This window comes from Lytechinus variegatus, chromosome 3, assembly GCF_018143015.1.
Source record: "Lytechinus variegatus isolate NC3 chromosome 3, Lvar_3.0, whole genome shotgun sequence".
Taxonomy (NCBI): Eukaryota; Metazoa; Echinodermata; class Echinoidea; order Temnopleuroida; family Toxopneustidae; genus Lytechinus; species Lytechinus variegatus.
This window is the reverse complement of record NC_054742.1, coordinates 68,655,605-68,675,713: the sequence shown is the minus strand read 5'-3', so window position 1 is coordinate 68,675,713 and position 20,109 is coordinate 68,655,605. Positions and strand designations below refer to the sequence as shown.

Sequence of the window (20,109 nt, the reverse complement as noted above, 5' to 3'; positions counted from 1 at the left end):
AGAATGACGTGAATAGCATCTAAGCACCAACAATGTATCAAGGGCTATTGTGCATTTTGGTATTACATTATTGCAAGAGTATATTCAGTATTCACCAGAGAATGATGTGAACGGCATTTAAGCACCAACAATATATCAAGAGCTATCACTTTTAAACTGGCGAGGAGGTCACAGGTTACATGGAATCACTGAGAAACACAAAGACAAGAGGTCAAAGTTCATCACAACTTGTAACATGGCTCACTCTCAGTCACACTTTCAGCCTCCAAGCTTATATACAGCCATTGATATAAAACGAGGTATAGTAACATGGCAGAGGGATACTATAAAAATGCTTTATAAATAGAATTCACCTTTTATTTTAAAATCAGTTTCATCTTTATAGAAAAGGACATGTGATACAACGAAAGCCAAGTATAGTAGAGAAGCCTGATTGAAACAATGTTCCTGATTTAACGAGGGAATATTTCTTGGGGGGTGTTTCACAAAGATTTAAGTATGACCTAGCGTCGCATACATGATATGAACACGCAATCTTATTGAATAATACACCGTAGTACACGTCATCTTTGCATGATCCATGATCTGACCATTGTGGTTATACCTTTTGTGGAGCGTTGTGGCCCAGTGGATTAGTCTTCGGACTTTGAAACAGAGGGTCGTGGGTTCGAATCCCAGCCATGGCGTAATTTCCTTCAGCAAGAAATTGATCCACAATGTGCTGCACTCAACCCAGGTGAGGTAAATGGGTACCAGTAGGAAGTAATTCCTTAAAAAGCTGTGTGCGCTATGAACGCCTAGCTTAGCCGGGTAATATAGGAGCGCCTTAAGCACCTAACAAGGTGGATATGTGCGCAATATAAATATCCTATATTATTATACCTTTTACAATGCACACAACTAGGCATTTTAAGTGTGACTCTAGGTCATATTTACCTCTCTGTGATACACCCCAAAGGTCCCAATTTTCGATGATTTATTCTGTGTTCGGTGTTTTTTTTTTCTTTTATTTCTTGGAACACAATAGTAGTCTTCTTACAAACAGACATTTTAATGGTTCCAAGGAGATAGTAAGGCATAGTTAATTTATCCAAAATGAGCTGCACCCGACCCAGGTTTAGTACATGGATACTTGTCAGAATTATTTATTCCTTGACATGCTCACGAGCCAGGTTAGCCCCCTAGGCTACAGCCAGGTTAATGATGATGATTAGCACCTTTCGCACTCTGAAGAGTGGATACAACTATACTTTATAACTGCGCTTCATAACTGCATCATCAAGTTTCGCAGCAGAAAGGAGAATCATTTGGAATCCCTAGAAGCTTCATAGAAGCAACATCATACAGTGATTCACTGGATACATTCCCGTACACACTGATTCTTGTCTCTGCTCACTCTTTTTTTCTTATGAATAACTGAATAAGTCTTCAGATCTAAAGATCCAACAGGACTTTCTCGAGATTATAAAAAAAAGACCCCAAGGCCCGTCCTGTAACACAAACATTAGCGATTAATCATACACTCAATTTTCACGATTGATTGTACATTGTAGTCAATGGAATCGATCGTAGAAAAATGTTCTACGATCATTGCAAATGTTTGTGTTACAGGCTCCAGGACCAACACAAAGTTTAGCTATCGATTGAAGAAGAAAAGTACATGAATGATTACACTGACCATAATGTACAATCATTCAGTGAGTTTAGTGTTATGGAGCCGTATTCAGTCATTTCTCTGCTACTTGTGTCAAAATTATTAAATCAGAATTAACATGGCTAGCACAAGCAGGACATCTTTTTCCTCACAGACTCATTCAATCAGTTCAGCACATCAAACAGCAAGCAATTGATTGAAATTACCACAACATTAAAAGCAAGGCCAGCAATTCTGATCTCTTTTAAAATCAGCGCAACTGTCCAAACTTTCAGGTCAAAGGTCAACTTTTCAAACCTTTCCCAGCAAAATTTCTCACTATCCAAATCCCCTGATATTATAGGGAATGTAATACACGGCTATGGCAGATATTCTTGTCTATGTGCAATAATGCATGATGCAAAACTGACTGAACACTAGATGGCGCTATTGCTTGTGAAAGCACTGTAACTTACAGGGACGTTCAGTGTCAGAACTTCAATTTCTGATAACCTACACTGCAAAATGCCAAGCTCTGAACACATTTTGTGCTTATGCACGGTTAGCCTCTCAAAACACATCAGTTAAAGAAGATTAAAGGATGACGTTATTTATGCCTGGATAAGACTTCCTGAGTTAAGTAGATGAGTGCTTGTCTCTCGGCACAATTTGTAAGCTTCTCGATCTGTTTCACCGCTTCTCTGCTATGCTGCTCAGCCAAGAAACGCGACTGTTGGATACTATCCGTCTGGGAAAGGAAAAAGTGAAGAAATAGGAAAAATTCAATATTAATATTATTTCCATATTGTTTGCTTCGGTGACAACAAAGAAATAAATAAGAAATAAGAATACGAAATAAAATAAAATACATGGAGTAGAGACTATGAAATTGATATTCTTTTAAGATGAAAATCCCACAAAAAATTCTCAGAAAAAATTGTCATTTTGAGGCTAAATTCAATCAATCATTTCATATATAGGGGAATGCAGGGTAAGTTGTGACACTTTTTGCTTTTTGCATATTAGAATTGATTTGATTAATAATCTTGTAGAAACACCAATCCCAAAGATCTCCTTGAAAAGATCCAAATAAATGAAGTACACATCCGACTTTATGCACTGTTGCCAAAAGTGTACGTGATAGCTACACCAAGCTTTGAACATCAACCGTCCAGATCCACGTTATCTATTCATACAAATTCAAACTTTTGGTAGCCATTTCATTTTTAAAACTGGAATTCATCTTAAAGGCACAAAAAAAAATGCATTTTTGAAGTGATCAGACTCCTCAATATTCCTGTACCACAGATGACCGAGGGTAATGTGCCACATGACGCTACCCAGATTGTCCATCTCAGACATGCATGAATTAAAAAGTAATTAAGTTTCAGTTTTCTTCTTGATCACCCAAGCATTGAAGAGAGGTATAGGTAGTCAGTGGAGTGAAGTGAAGTCTTCATCTCAGCACCTACATATTGACCATTTGATGCAAGAAGGACAGTAAACACAAAGGGATAGGATCTTTATATTTTGATATCACATTTTTCTTGATGAAGGGGTATTATAATTCTACAAACCCAGCCATCTCGTTTCAATACTCTTCTTCTTTTCTCTCTCCTCTTTCATAATATTTTTTGTCACTTGGAAATTCATTTGTGTGTGTATGGGGGGGGCAGTTGTTACCTTATCCCCAGGCATACAGTCTCCTCTTCACTAATTTGAAAGCACCCTTTTTGCACTGAAAATAAAAAGTGAAGTCAGAACAAGAAGGACCTTACACAGGCCCATTTCGGATTGGAGAATAACAAAGATAAAAGCATTTCAGGAACTGGGGAGTTGTTCACGAAGCAAATTGTGTGATTTCCATCAACTTATTTGTTCTCAGCCAATCAAATGCAAGGATTTTAGTAGCTTATGACAGTGCCAGAGAAATCATTAACTATTTTTGTATTTCATGAAATGCCCCCTTGACTGACAATAATGTCTTCCTACGATACTCACATTTGCTACTGCTTTTCTGGCCATCTCAACATCCCCAGCATGGCTGAATCTCCTCATGATCATATCATTTAGCTCAGGATACTGGAAGAAGAAGAGATAAAATCAAAGTAACACAATGCACCTATACCGTTGTTGTTGTTGTTGTTGATAATTTGATGCACAATTGTGCATCAAACCAAAGATACCAAGAAATTAAGTACTATAGTCAATGCATTATTTCCACAAAATATGTTTATGTGTATTGTTAGAAAGTATGATTAAATCCTCTGGTTTCCATGCTACCGAATATGGAAAAAATTCACAAAGTTTTGGAAGAGTATAGAATTTCAGGGAAATTCAAACATCAAGGTATAATAAAGCTTTGCTTCAAAAAGTTTTCTATACATATGCAATGTTCTTATAGCACAATAAATATGGTATACTTGTAAAGTTGTATTTCAATTATGCCGCACTTTCAATTCAAACTTAAAAAAAGTTTTTTTTTTGTTTATTCAAATTTCCTAACGATATTAAATACTCAATGAATTATAGCTTATTATAGAATTATACCAACTGTTTGCTTCAGTCCTCATGGATATGTTTCTGTTTATACAATTTTGTAATATGCATATCTAGTGTATCAAATTGAATAAAAAATATACCTTATGAAAGTTTACTTCAATAATTATTCGTCTGTGCCCTTTCTACACATACCATGCATATTTGAATACAACTCACTGAATGTCACTGTTTACAGTGGCGATACTGAATTGTGAAAATGTGAACAGATCTTGATATTGACACTGACCTTTTCAGCTGCAAATAGGACAGGAGCTGTTGCGAGACCTAGCTTGAGGTCCGCTGAGGTAGGTTTGCCCATCGTATCATCGCAGGATACAAAATCTAAGATATCATCAACAAGTTGGAATGCCATGCCGATGTTGCGCCCATACTGATAAGCAATCTCACACACATCGTGGCTGTTGCCTGCTAACATTGCTACCTGCAAAGCAGAAAAGAAAAAAGTCAAATGAGACTGGTGCCCTCTAACATTAAAAAGGTAGAAATCAATTGTTCAGTTAAGCATAATTGCAAGTCTATGGCAATCAGTGTACAAGTAGTTATAATGAATTACATATTTATCAACTAGATCTATTTAAGTTACATTTACACCCCAGGGTCCCGTAACACAAAGGTAAGCGATTAATCGTATGCTTTATTTTCACGATTGATTGTAGTCATTGCAATCAATCATAAATGTTCTACAATTTGTGTTACAGGCCCCAGGGGACCGTTTCATGAAAGTTGTCAGCATTGACAAGTTGTCTCTCTCCGACAGCTACCATAGTAACAGTCAGAGAACAGTGACTTTCAGCCAATCAAAACCAAGGATTTCACTAAAATTGTCAGCAATGACTATTTAGTCAGTGCTGACAACTTTGATGAAACACCCTTATAAATTGGGAGCATTAACCCTAAATAGACTGGGCTATTTCGACGCCTAAAAAGACTGGGGGGGGGCTGATTCAGCCCCCCCTTATGATCTCGGCCGTTGATCGCCCGATCGCGACGAAAATTGGCACACGCGTTACCCATGGCATTATCTACAAAACTATAACATCAAATTCGGCAAAAAATCTCATGTCTCATTAATTATGCTAATTTATGCATAAAATCATAAGTTTGCTCTAATTAATAAAATAATGCCCCTGAAATGCTAATTTTTGTTTCACATACTCTAGATAGGCATCTGATCAAATTGATTTAAAAAAAAATTCAAAATCAAATTTATTTTCTTATGTATTCTATTGTTTTCTAAATTTCTTATGTATTTCTTTGTTTTTCAACTTTTTGTTTTTTATTGTTTTTTCAATGGAAATTGTCGGGGACTTTATTTTGACCATAAACAAGATAAAATTAACCGATTTTAAGCAGTAAAAGGAAAAATAATGAAACATTTATGAATTTCGGCTAAGAACACTATTTGCATTGGATTTGTACACAAATTCACGTTTTTGAGTAATTTTGGGTCTGCATGCACTTACGAAATGTTGCGTAATTTTGGAACCGCGTACCTGGGGGTCACAATTTTGGTCTCAAAAGTTGCGCGAGACTTGAAAGTAAAAAGTCAGGGAGCAACGCGGTCAAAAAATTTCGCGCAGCGGATTTATCACGAAAAATGTCGAGGGGGGGGGGGCTGATTCAGCCCCCCCAGTCTTTTTAGGGTTAAAAAAAATTGTTTGGTGCCCAACATTATCCTACTTCCTGAAAACAAAACATCCTTTGCACTATACAGATACAATACATGTGGCATTTTATGATACAAAACATAAGCACACCTATACAAATCAATGTTATTTTCTTTTCCACAAACTAAGCATTTCTGCACATTTTCACATGCTTATAACTTGCCAGTCAATTAAAGTAATTTCCTCCCCAGATTTCCATAAAAGAAGACCTTTATACCACTGCGCATAAATGGTGAGTTAAAAAAAAATGAAAGCCGATTTCTTAATATAATTTTCAAACCTTGTGCAATGAAACCAGTGACAATGTCTTCTCTCATGGCTGAGAGTCTGTTAACACAGAATTGCATTGTTATTACCGACCCGTCATTACTATTTTTAACAAGTGGAATGCCTCTGGCCGTCTCACCTGCATCACGCGGTTCAACATAGCAGCAGTGCTGACTTTGAATACTACTCTAACTCGCACAAGATGTTCAGTGATACATGGTTACTCTTATGTCCACTTTTTATGAACTAGACCAATAAACTTACAGAGATATGATGGTTATTCAACAAAAAAACCCCAACATGGCCAAAGTTCATTGACCTTACATGACCTTTGACCTTGATCATGTGACCTGAAACTGGAACAGGATGTTCAGTGATACTTGATTACTCTTATGTACAAGTTTCATGAATCAGATCCATAAACTTTCAAAGTTATGATGGTAATTCAACAGATACACCCAATTCGGCCAAAGTTCATTGACCTTTGACCTTGGCCATGTGACCTGAAATGCGCACAGGATGTTCAGTGATACTTGATTACTCTAATGTCCAAGTTTAATGAACTAGACCAATAAACTTTCAAAGTTATGATGGTAATTCAACAGATACCCCCGATTCGGCCAAAGTTCATTGACCCTAAATGACCTTTGACCTTAATCATGAGACCTCAAACTTGCACAAAATTTTCAGTGATGCTTGATTACTATTATGTCCAAGTTTCATGAATCAGATCCATAAACTTTCAAAGTTATGAGGGGAAATCAACAGATATCCCCAATTTGGCCAAAGTTCATTGACCCTAAATGACCTTTGACCTTGGTCATGTGACATGAACCTCATGTAGGATGTTCAGTGATACTTGATTAACCTTATGTCCAAGTTTCATGAACTAGGTCCATATATTTTCTAAGTTATGATGACATTTCAAAAACTTAACCTCGGGTTAAGATTTCGATGTTGATTCCTCCAACATGGTCTAAATTTATTGACCCTAAATGACCTTTGACCTTGGTCATGTGACATGAAACTCTGATAGGATGTTCAGTAATACTTGATTAACCTTATGGCCAAGTTTTATTAACCAGGTCCATATACTTTCTAAGTTATGACGTCATTTCAAAACTTTAACCTCAGGTTAAGATTTGATGTTGACGCCGCCGCCGCCGTCGCCGCCGCCGTCGGAAAAGCGGCGCCTATAGTCTCACTTTGCTTCGCAGGTGAGAAATAAAAACTGCCTACTTACTGCTTTACAGCTGTGAGCCATGAGGCTGGCAGTCTTCTTGTATGTTTTTGTGAGGTAGTGGGAAAATCTCTCATTCTCATTATCTTTAGATCCAAGTTGCATGAATTCACCTACAAAAAACAACAAAGCATAGCAAGTGAGCAACAACAACAAAATCTACAAAAGCTGAGGGTTCAGGTGCCACTTATCCCACCCCCCAAAAAAGGGGGAAAAATTGTGTCTTTGTAACCTAAAATATAACACATTTTGAAAATAGAGCACATAGATCTAAATCTGTCATCCTCCACAAGACTTTCTTTCAAAGAAAGTTCAAAGTTATGTTTTTAAATTCAATTCTGACCTCATGGATACACTCATGCACAAGTGATCAAAGCAAACTAAAATGTGTTCCTTGTTACAATTCAACCCAAATAAAATCGACCATACGACTCACAACCTTTCTGACATCCTCACATGCACACATACGTACAATGCAATGCTATACAAATCATGCTACACAAACCATGGCCCAGCCATGGTATAAAACTCAACATCTGATATCCTCACATTCGAGTCCTTTATAAAATATTGAATCAACCTAAAATAATTCAGCCAAAACAAAAATTCTTTTTTTTTATAACCATTTTATTACAGTTCATAATAGTGAACAATCAATCTTATTGTCAGAGAGAGAAATAAAATCAGAAATAAGATTAAAATTGGGAGAATTTCATGCATGTTGTAAAGGGGCAATTCATAAATGAGTAAAAAAAAAAACATTGCAAAACATGACCATATTGGAGCGTTGTGGCCCAGTGGATTAGTCTTCGGACTTTGAAACAGAGGGTCGTGGGTTCGAATCCCAGCCATGGCGTAATTTCCTTCAGCAAGAAACTGATCCACAATGTGCTGCACTCAACCCAGGTGAGGTAAATGGGTACCGGTAGGAAGTAATTCCTTAAAAAGCTGTGTGCGCTATGAACGCCTAGCTTAGCCGGGTAATATAGGAGCGCCTTGAGCACCTAATAAGGTGGATATGTGCACAATATAAATACCCTATATATTATTATTATTGATATTCCTGCATATGCAAATCTTTAGATTAAATGAAGCTCGGACAGACAGAAATATTCTCATGAGTCAGTGCTGTTTGATAAATTTCTGATTGCATTTTTGTTCTGTGAAACTGACTCAACTTTTCCGGTCATGATGATGCTACCATAGTTAGACGAGATATGAATGCAAGTAGAAAGTTATTTGAATGAGAATTGATGTGAAAGAGCAGACGTATTTTCATAGTACGTGTAAATATTGAGATTTCTTTTGAATGGGTTGCTTAGGAGTCCACATTTACTGCGTTCAGATATTTAATTAAAATGATAATGAAGATGACCATGACAATTATGATGTTGATTTCGATGATGATAATGGCGGTCATGATGATGATGATGATGGTATTGCTGATTGTGACTGATAACATCAACGGTAATGCTACTACTACTACAACTTCAAATAATATAGGTATATTTACCAGGGTAGCAACTTCAGTTTCGAAAACTGTTCTACCAGCGGGCCCTGCTATTATGATTACCCCAGCTTTAGCTGAGCTGCCTAGGCACTCAAGCATTCAAGGAATTTCTTCCTACCGGGTACCCATTCACCTCACCTGGGTTGAGTGCAGCACAATGTGGATGAGTTTCTTGATGAAGGAAATTACGCCATGGCTGGGATTCAAACCCACGACCCTCTGTTTCAAAGTCAGAAGATTAATCCACTGGGCCACAACGCTCCACGAGATACATATACATTTATCTCTTAAAATTGGACATAAAGAACATTTTAAATAAGTGTCTTACCTTTGACTAAATCTTCTATAACAGTTGAAAGAACAATGACAATGTCTGGATCACCTATCCTAGCAAGGGCTTGTGATGATATAGAAAGCACAAAGTCACCTGCAAGTATAGACTAACAAAAAACAAAGGAAGACATGAAAAATAACCTTGTGTGCTCATGTTCTGACTGAATTTTAGGTTAATATAGCAAGAGAGACACATAAATACACGTCCTCAAGACTTTAAAACCACAAGGACCGGGGTTCAAATCCCACTGCAGCACTTGCCTCAACTGGCAAGATATTTATCTACACTTGCCACTTTCTACCCAGGTTTACGAAAGTAAATTGGCACCTTGTACGACAAAATTTCTTGAATGCCTTAGCATGTGAAAAGGGAAGCTGTGCTGTAGCCAGGTTAATAGTATGCAATGGTGAATGGAAACATTGTATTTAGCAAGATATAAGAGTTGCATATTACCAATTCTGTCATTATTTTATCATCAGTACCATTACCATTCATTGTTAATGTTATGACTACTATTACATTTGTAAAATGGTTCTGTAACTGTTGCATTTGAAACTAATAAAATGTCAAATATCAAAAGATGTGGTACCAAAAATAATTTGCGATGTCCCCCCCCCTCCCCTAGGAATGTGTGGTGCAATTTCACAGCATTTGCTGGGGAGTGTGAAGTAGAATCCAGTATTAACTACTTAGTTTTTATCATATCTGATCAATCGGAGAGTGTAAAACGCAAGAAGGGATATCTTACTTTTCTCTGTCCAAATTGTTCATTGATTGATGTTTTTCCTCTCCTAGTGTCTGCTGCATCGATCACATCATCGTGCATCAGGCTGGCGGTGTGGATCATCTCCGTTATCATCGCGATCTGCCTCTGAGAATCAGTTATCCTGAAGAGAGAAGAAACAGTCAAAAGAAAAAATATTATTCAAAACTTATTACTTACAATGGAAGTTTCATATGAAACATTACCTTATACGCTAATCTCAACCCCAAAAATGTTCCAGGAACATAACAAAATCATAACAAAAATAATTACTTATATTTATGATCATGAGTTTTTCTATAAAGCATGAATTACAATTGAGTCTCATCTGGGGAAAAGGTAGAAGAGAGAGAGAGAGAAGACAAATGGAACATATGAAATGTTTAGTTCTATATTATAAAGAGAATAAGAATATGATATCAAAATGTTATAGAACATATTAAAGGGGCAGGCTGAATATATGAAGAGAAACCTGCATGGTGTAATGACGGGAGAGTATATTCATATGTCCCAGAAATCTAAATGCCAAGGTCAAATCTTGAAGCCACCAATGCCTTTGTCGGAAAGACATTTATATTTGCCACACGGTATTGGGTACCTGTAATTTTTTTTATGGTTTAGTGACTATATGAAGGCTTAATCACATAAAGATCATATTTTATATGTGTGCAATACATAAACACCTATCATGAAATCAACAGGAAATATTTACACAAACTTGCTTTTTTTTCTTTTCAACAATTGGATGGCTTTATTCATTCAGCCTTGAACCTTTCATTATTTGGTTTCACTCTACATTAATCAATAAATCAATGACAATATAAAATATTTTATTGTGATATATTGGCTATATTGTAAATCTACCTTTTAAATAAAACAAAAATCATACTGGTAGCCACTTTGTACTCAAAATACAGATAATACTTGTTCATGTTTATAGTATCATAACCGAAAATGGGTTACTGCCACTTTACAAAGTTCTCCCATACATGCCATTCCACACATGTACATTAACAAAGCAGGTATCCTAGCACCATCATATAATGTTATTACTATGGCAATAAAATTCAGCTCTCATAAAACAGAAGATGCGGTTATTTGCATATGTGAATGTTCCCAAGGCAAGAAGTTGAAATTAAGGCTAGATGCTAGAAATTCATTTTTCCAACCTCCAGTAGTGTCCTGGTTAAGTGTATGCCTTTTTTAAATTGACTTAAAGGGATGGTCCGGGTTGAAAATATTTATATCTTAATACATAGAGTAGAATTCACTTAGCAAAATGCTGAAAATTTCATCAAAATCGGATTACAAATAATAAAGTTAAATAAATAGAAGTTTAAAGTTAAGCAATATTTTGTGAAAACAGTCGTCATGAATATTTATTAGGTGGGCTGATGATGTCACATCCCACTTTCCGTTTTCTTATGTTATTACATAAAATTATAATTTTTTCATTATTTCATACTTGTGTGAATAATATATCTCCCTTATAATGAAATAAGTTGCAGTAATAAATATCTAATGCACTAAATAAGTTGTCAATCCAAGTTTTTCTAGTTTTTGGAGGAAAAATTTGAATAAACCTAAGTTCATATAATAAAATATATAAGAACAAGTGGGGATGTGACATCATCAGCCCACCTAATGAATATTCATGACGACTGTTTCACAAAATATTTCTAAACTTTAAAATTCAATAACTTTGTTATTTATTATCCGATTTTGATGAAATTTTCGGCATTTTGCTCAGTGAATTCTACTCTATTTATTCAGCTATAAATACTTTCAGCCCGGACCATCCCTTTAATAACCTATTCAATGACCTTCGAGCTTAGTTGTGCTGTTTCCCCTTATTTGTGCTTTAATATACCTGTAGATATGTACCCTACACAAATATGACCTTGCCCTGAAAAAAACCACATCCACATTCAAAGCCTGGGTTCTGTTACATGAAGTACTCTTACAGGAAATAGCCAGGACCATGGTATCAATGCTTAACAGTCAATCAATATCTAGGATTCACTTAAAAGTACTATTGGATAGGACAATTAGGAATGTTACCATAAAATAGCTTTCATGCAACATGCCCCATTCCAGATAAAGAATTATCACTAGAAGGCACTATATACAATGTACTTACCTATCATTTGAAGAATTATGAAGATTGCACACTTTAGACATGAGTAGTACTATCATCGGCCTGAAAGACTTGCCCTTCCCGTCAAAATAATACTGGGCCACTTCTGTCAGCTCTGGACAACTTCCACACAGCTCCTGAAAGATAACAAAAAAAATATATTTCTGATATTGACTACCTGCACATCTTGAGAGGCCCGTCACACAAATCAACGCAATCAAATGCAAGTCTAAAATCAAATGCATCTTGATTTTCGACCAATCAGAAACGGGTATTTAAAGGACAAGTTGCATAGGCCTCTGATGGTCTTGTGTGTGTCTTTCTCAGGGGAATATGAAGCATGCAGTGCTGTTGGATGGATTTTTTTCTCAAAGGGATATATAATCTGTCAGGATATATAGAGTACCAAAGTGATGACACTACAAAAAACTTTTTTTTTAGCATTTCAGCTTTTTGATATCATATTTGGGTAGAGCATTATGAAAAACCCCCACTACCAAAATGGTGGGAGTCGGTCCTAGGGGGCCTTAGATATGACCTCATGAATACATAATTAGCCCTATTGAAATCAGTGTAGGAACCAGGCCAATAATACATTGACTTCAATAAGGCTAATTATGTATTCATGAAGTCATATCTTTGGGCCCCATGCTCACCATATATGGGTTGTGGGGGGGGTTCATAAACTATTCATCATGCTCTACCAAAATATGGTATCAAAAACACTGATATGCAAAAGGTGAAATTTGATGATGTCACACTTCGGTACTCCAGGGGGAAATAGGAAGAATTATTATGCCATTATCATATTATGCTAAAAAGTCATCGTAAATGATTCCTCTTTGTCTGCTAATGCTTCATTTTTCACTTTCCTTGAATATGATTTCTTGACAAGCAAGGCATGTTCTACATGAAATTTGTCTGGAAACAACCTGCCTCACTGACATTCTCTAATCCTTATTTTCTTGGGGTCTTGAAATTCACAGGTGTCACTGTGTTCATCTACTGTAGTTAGTGAGATTTGTATTTTTGATGTGGACGACTGGACAGCTTACCCTGGTAAAATTTAAAATCTTTCTGACAGAGTTTGACAAATTTTGGTGTAATTATAGTTGACATTATGATTATGGCATGTTTTGCTACAATCTACTGCTTTGAAGTTTTAGGCTTGCAAGCTGAAAGTTGACACAAAATGGCATAATCAAGGAGCCATCATGATGTAGCTGGACTTCATAATTTCCTTAAAAAAACAAAACATATTGAAACAACAAAAATGAATTTATGAAACAATGTCCATTTTAGAATAGAACACAAAAACAAAAAAAAACAGCAATAAAAATAAATCAATTCAACAATGTCTATTTCAGAATACCAAACAAGCCACAAGATTCTTTGCTTGTTGGTTACATACACACCTGTCGTATACTAGGATGGAGAGATTGTAAATCACTTTCTATAAGCTTGTATGGCTGGATTGGTTCTTTGGGGAATGGTTCTGCCTCAGAACCTGTGCTGTAGTTTCTTCTCGACTGTCTCCACTGCCTGCTCAGATGGGAAAAAAACAATAGATAATGAAAAGATTGATCAATTATCATCACTGGTAGTGTAACATAAAGAGATACTGCATGCTTGATAATTACATGTGTAAGCAATAGTTTTTTTTATGTCACATTAGTCAACATTATTTTTTTTTTATTTAATCTTTGGACTTGATGTTGCCATTATTATACAATGAAAATTGGCTCATACTTTCCTAGTTTCCAAATAATTAACTATAATTAATATAATTTCAAAACTTTGTTTACATATGTATATAACAAACTACATGTACCTATAACACAGGACCTGAAGGAATATTTCAATTTAAATCATGGACATGGCTTTCACCTTTGATTTTTATTCACTTCCCAAAAAGAGTACTCACAAAGCCCTTCCTCAAAAGGGGGTGTCGGGACCTTTCTCTGCAGGTTTTAACAGGGTTTTAGTCTAATCTGTTCATTTATTAAATTTCTTATTTTAAAAATCAGTATTTTCTAATGTAACAATGAATCAGCAAAAACTATAGCTATGTAGTAAAACATAGCTGAAATGATACAAATGCCATCCTTACGATAATACGCTTTTTGCAGCTGCTTCCTAAGTCACTTAACTCTAGCCATGCACATACCTAAATTTTTGACATACATGTAAACTACAACTTCAATCATGCATACCCAATTTTTGTGCAAAACATTACCTTTTAGCTGTGCTAGTCCGTGACTTCAGAATGGGGCTTTGGCGTGTCTGAAAAACAATCAAAGTTATGCTTCATAACTGCAGGAAATGCATGCTCCAAAATTAAAAGGAAACTACGTCCTTTCAAGTTGGCCTTAAAAATGTCAGAGGAATGAGACTTTAAATTCTAGAATACATTCTAAACATCGCATCTCTGTTCATCAGCCATTGGCTGAACGCTAGGCCAGTAGTACAACGCGTAAATCAAACAAGAAATAAGACCACTCTCATCTTTAATCGCACCAACACACCCAAACCAGCCAATAACAGTTAACTTTAGTCTTCAAGATCTGTGATTGGTTCATTCATCTGTCAATTACAGGAATCACTCTCCGGCCGTAAGCACATGGTCTTGAATGAAAGACCAACGTGCTTTGGAATGCGCGAAAGCCGAAACCACAATACCTGGCTGTCGAAGTTCTTCTTTGTAGTGACCTAATTCCAGATACTCTGCAGACATTGTTTTTGTCAATAACTCATAACCAAGGGTGATGGAAATTCCAGTAGAATGAAGCCAAAGTTGATTAGAAATGGGTTTTGGTTTTTGGGGTACAGCTAATAGTGATCAGAAAATCGGAAAGGGGATTTTTTATCATGAGTGAAGTCAATGAACTAAACCAATCACAAAATGATTAAAATATAGTTTTAAAAGAGCATTCAAATACGTGATTATAAATAATTAGCAGTATTATACTAATTATTTATAATCACGTAATGAATTTTATTACTTGTGAAATAATAATTTTTATCTATAAACTGTTCTTCAAAACGGCATCGCTAATGGGATGTACGTCATACATAAGCAGTTCAAGGGACGACCCTATTGTATTTACGTTATGTACATTTGGATCGAGGGATCTACACGACATCGGTCTGGAAGAAACCTTTATTTTTTCACATTTTAATAGAATATTTTTTTAAACGTTCTTATGCATTGGGCGTAGGAAGGTGTAGAGAATAATAAAATCACAATCATTTACGTGATTTTTAATAAAAAAGATGGATTTCCAAGGGAAATCCTTCTCATCTGTGTTTACATAGTCTTATGCATGTATGGGAGGGGATTCAAGACTTCAATGAATGATGAAAAAGTATATGTCAAATTTTTTTAAAAAGACATCGTCATACTTCAGAGTCCTCAACTTGAAGTGTAACCCGGTTCGTAATTTCTGAACCGAACCAGCTCAACCCAGCGGCGGGAATAACAATGTTACTTTTAGGAATTAATAATATTACAGAGAACAAAATAGAAAATCATGAAAATGATTACAACTATCAAATTCATGTTTTTAGTGTAACCCAAAGACAAAAAAGAAGGCTTCAAAAATATGAAGTGGCCGGACACCCGACCTCCCATCCTACATGTACGGCACCGCAGCTCAGTTCATTCAGCGGCCGCCCAGGCCGTTTCTTCCATCACTCGGGGGGCGGCTAGCGCCAGCATGAAGAAGGCATAGGCCTAATCTCGTACGTTCTTCTCCGTTTCACAATCACAACTACTCACCCATTCCTGGCAATTATAAGAGTTTAACTGTAAAGCAGAGCAGCTCAGTGGTCTGCTTTCCCCAAACATTCTATGAGCTTGATAAAATTCATTCCAAAACTGAAATTTATTTCCCAGCCGACGGGCAGCTATCTGATGCAAGAGCGCAGCCATGTTGGGAGTTACGCAATCAAATTTTTTTCCAGGCTAGGCTCGGCGAGGACGTTTATTATTTTTTTATTTTTTTCTAGTGAAGGTCCAACTGAAAAAATAAACCTTTGAACTTTTTTTTTTGGTCATGCGTGTGTAAAGCAATATATTTGACTGCATGCTCCCCCCCCTGGGGCGAGGGTAATAAGCATATCTGTTTATGACATGAATACCCAACCAGCCCCCCCCCCAAAAAAAAAAAAAAAATCAGTCCACAACTTAATTTGTTATACCAGTGACCATGCAGGGGATATGGCGGATATACCTCTTTGAAATTTTGAAAAATTGGAGAAAAGAGTTGGAGAGTTATTGAATTTTGCTGTAATAATTTTTCTTGTCCGCCCTTTGCCCTCAACAAATTGCCCCCTACCCCCCTCTTTAAAAGGGAAATCCACCCCAACAAACCTTATGATCACCATCATGCATTCTCCTTTTAACACACACACACACACAAAAACATATATACCATTGCCTATAATATAAGATGTGTGTGTGTTGTTTAAATTGATTTGAATATCTTTTAAAACGTATCTTGCATTATATAAATTATTACCAGTATGATCTTCATCCTCAATAAAAGTTTTCACTCATATATCTTATTCTACTTATGGTTATTATTCTATTTTTTACTTACCCTTCATATTCATGTATATTTGTTCCTTTTTTAGGAATGTAAATTACCCCATGTCTGCAACCGTAATTCTCTTGCCCGGCCCGGTCATTGGAGTCATGCGCACAAGCTTTTCAAGATTTAATAGAGCTAATAAGAATACACGTAAGAGCTTTTTTACATTGAGAATATGCAACTTATGGAATAGTCTTCCCGAGCTTGTAGAGTCTAAGGATGTATTGCAATTTATAAAAGGGGGATTGGGGTGTAATGCAGAATTTAAATTTGATATAAGGTCCCCCCCCACGACCGCACCAATTCTTCAGACGTCACTGTTTATCACCAGGAGCTGGACATAATAGAAGATCCAGAACTGAACCTTATACATGTACCTTATGTAAGAGGGCTGGGTGGGGGGGCCCTGGGGGTTGGGGTTGAGATCCAGGAAAACAAACTTTATAAAACTGTGCAGGTCGAGCACATCAGTGGGTATACCATGATGTAACTTGCATTTTAGGAACCACAGGGAAGACAATTCAACTGCCCCCCTTAAGAATGTTCAAGTTAATTAAAAAAAGAATGAGAGGAAATTACAAAAAAGAGGAGCAAGGAAAGAGGCATATACGTCATGTAAACTCTGTATCACCCCTGTAATTCAAATGAATTAAAAATCAGTTCACCTTACCCCACCCCATCAAATTACTCGAAGGCCACCCCTTCTGAGAACCAAAAAGAGAGACAAAGATCCTCATTTTTTAGCATAGTGATCTTGCCGGCCAATGATGTTTATGGTTTTTAAATAAATGCTTTTTTTTAATAAATCTACATTTTAGAGGATCCTAAAACCTACTTCTATTTTAAGTTCTGCTCTTTCAACAGCTGTAAACATTGCTGATTCACCATCTACTGAATAGACAAAGGGTAGAGAGACCCATTTATGAGATGATCATCTGCTACATTTGGAGGCTGGTCTGGTCTGTGTAAACACTGTGTCGTAAACAGCTAAATAAGATAAGAGGGTGTGAGCCTATTTATACATTATAATTTCCTAGCCTCTGAATATAGGAAAGTTAAAGTTTCAACAATTAATATCGGATTTACCTGTAGGAAAGTTATGCATTTCAATAATTATGAAAATTTGTAATCCCTCTATATGGTCATATTGGCCGCATTGGTGATGTCATTGTGACGTAAGAGAAGAAATGTGCTCTTCCATATGCTTGAATAAACAAAATGTTCTTTTCTTCCAAAAGTACAATTGCAATAATTATTTGTTTTAGGACACACACAAAAAAATCATGCTATATGTGTTGTATTTTAATTCCTCCTCCATGGGAATAGGAACACAAATCCCTGATAAAAAGTACACAGCCTTTGGGAAAGTTGTCCCAACCACTTGTTATAATTTTCATACAAAATTGCCAATTTGAAATTTGCAAAGCCTTAGTGATCACAATTTAAAACAGCCAAATTTTTCTTATTCCTTGTCCAATTTTTTCTTACAAACTTTCTGTTTATCTTAGTTTTCTCGACCATAATGACCAGGGTTAGATTCCTAATTAACAAAGAATGCAAAGATATGTGACATGGTTTTTAAATGAAAACTTTATAGGTTTCTTTCTCATATGCATGAATTATTCATATCGTATTAGGTTTAAAAATGAAGAAGAAATGAATTTTATGATAATTGAAAAACCATAAATCATTTGCTTATGTTGGAAAAAAAATTACTGCCAGGAATCTTGGTTTTATTTTTTGTGAGGCACATTATATATTTTTACGTTTAAAGGTCATTCAGCATATTCAAAATTTATCATTTTCATGCTCAGCAGTGACTAAGTAAACCCAACCTACCCAACAGCTGCATATACTCTATTTAAAGAAATGATAAATCAGATTAATTTTGCGAAATCCAACACTCTAATAAATGCTTCAACTATTTAGCTTCTTGACTGTTTCTTTTATTGCATCTAAACAAGAAATTTTCACGACTGGGCCACAACAGGCAACAACTTGATTCATACAGCTCATTTCTAAACAAGAAGTACAAGAATATTCAAGTTCGCTGGAGCATATACAGTTGTCACTGGAAATTGTTATTCATTCACAATAGGTCTGTTTATTTAGATTTATGGAATTTAATTAACAGGGAATTAAGTACTGATTCCCTGAACATAGTAGACATAAACAAGCTATAATACGACAGTCTAGTATGTACACATTATTTGTTGCAATATCTGGCAAGACTCTGGCAATCTTTCAGTCTGTCAAGAACAAACTAAGTTTGAAAAGAATGCATAAAAATAGCAAGTCTACAGATCTTTTACAGGTCAGTTAATATCATTGACTGTTTTTTTCTCCACCAATCAAAAGAAAGGATTTCACTTAAACTTTTAATGGTGGCAGTCTCCATAAACTGAGCCCAGGGGCCCATCTTACAAAGAGTTGCAATTGATCTGATCAATCGCAACTATGGAAAGCCAGCAAAGTCAACATGAAATACATGTTTGTTAAAAATAAATTGAGATATGGTGAATATATCCATAAATTCATTGATTTCTTGACAATTTGGTGTGTTTTCCTTTGTATGCAAAGGACATTTTATAAATTTCCTGTATGAAAAATTATGACACTGATGGATTTCCATAGAGATATAATTGATTGGATCAATCGTATCTCTTTGTAAAACAGGGCCAAGATGAAATAATTACAAATCTACTACTAAACCACAATTAGAAATATTATAACCAATGATGATACCAGAAGCCACAGTCATTTTTTCTAGACAAAAAAAAAAAAATATACAAGAATTATTTTAATAAAATAGCAAGACATGAAATGTGAACAATAAAGTGTTCACTGCCACTATAACCACACAGCTTGATTTGAAGTTACTTTAGACTTAGATGCTGGAGGAATAAACAAATCAAGATTTGACTATGATAATAACACATTCAATGAACTTTAAAGATATGCATGGTGGTATACAGTTATTGTAGGAAAGGTTTTCTATTATGTGATTAGTCCTGAAAAGGACTACTTGGAATGGAAAAGAAGAAAAATTGATGAGAAATTAAAAAGAGACGGACTCATAATCTTTTTCGCCGTTGATCTCAACTCAATTTCTTTCATTTTCATGTGTCATCAACTTCTCTTCATTTCACTATCACAACAGTCCTTTTTAGGAATCATCTCACAGTGAACCAAAGCCTTTTGTATGTATGAAATATTATGAACATACATTTTTTGAAATATAAATATCAATCAAAAAAATAATAAAAAGGCAATTTTCTGTTGACAATTACAACAAATTTTTTTGAATATTTACAGACATCTGTGGTGAATTTCATACCAAGAAACTTCTTTGGTCACTACAAATGAATGATTACTATTTCAATAGGTTGTTAGGATCCAGCGAT

At 35.7% G+C, this 20,109-nt stretch overlaps 1 protein-coding gene across 1 annotated transcript; it reads right to left on the bottom strand.

Annotated features, from left to right (window-relative positions):
* Window positions 1-332: 332 nt before the first annotated feature.
* On the bottom strand, window positions 333-16,063 carry LOC121411776 (all trans-polyprenyl-diphosphate synthase PDSS1-like). The gene is made up of 11 exons (XM_041604625.1): window positions 15,892-16,063; window positions 14,350-14,396; window positions 13,529-13,655; window positions 12,117-12,250; window positions 9,962-10,100; window positions 9,208-9,319; window positions 7,373-7,482; window positions 4,422-4,616; window positions 3,635-3,715; window positions 883-2,381; window positions 333-604 (listed from the first exon to the last, which is right to left on the bottom strand). Exons 1-10 carry the CDS (start codon window positions 16,042-16,044, stop codon window positions 2,241-2,243), a joined length of 1,239 nt encoding a protein of 412 aa, XP_041460559.1. The 5' UTR covers window positions 16,045-16,063; the 3' UTR covers window positions 333-604; window positions 883-2,240.
* Window positions 16,064-20,109: the final 4,046 nt, after the last annotated feature.

Bases quoted from the DNA above. Each gene is read 5' to 3' on its own strand.
- LOC121411776 (XM_041604625.1), bottom strand. From the start codon at position 16,044: ATGGCTGCGCTCTTGCATCAGATAGCTGCCCGTCGGCTGGGAAATAAA. The intron at 4,617-7,372 runs GTAAGTAGGCAG...TCTGCTTTGCAG, and splicing joins TGGCTCACAGCTGTAAAGCA to GTAGCAATGTTAGCAGGCAA. The intron at 3,716-4,421 runs GTCAGTGTCAAT...TTCTTCTTCCAG, and splicing joins TCCTATTTGCAGCTGAAAAG to TATCCTGAGCTAAATGATAT.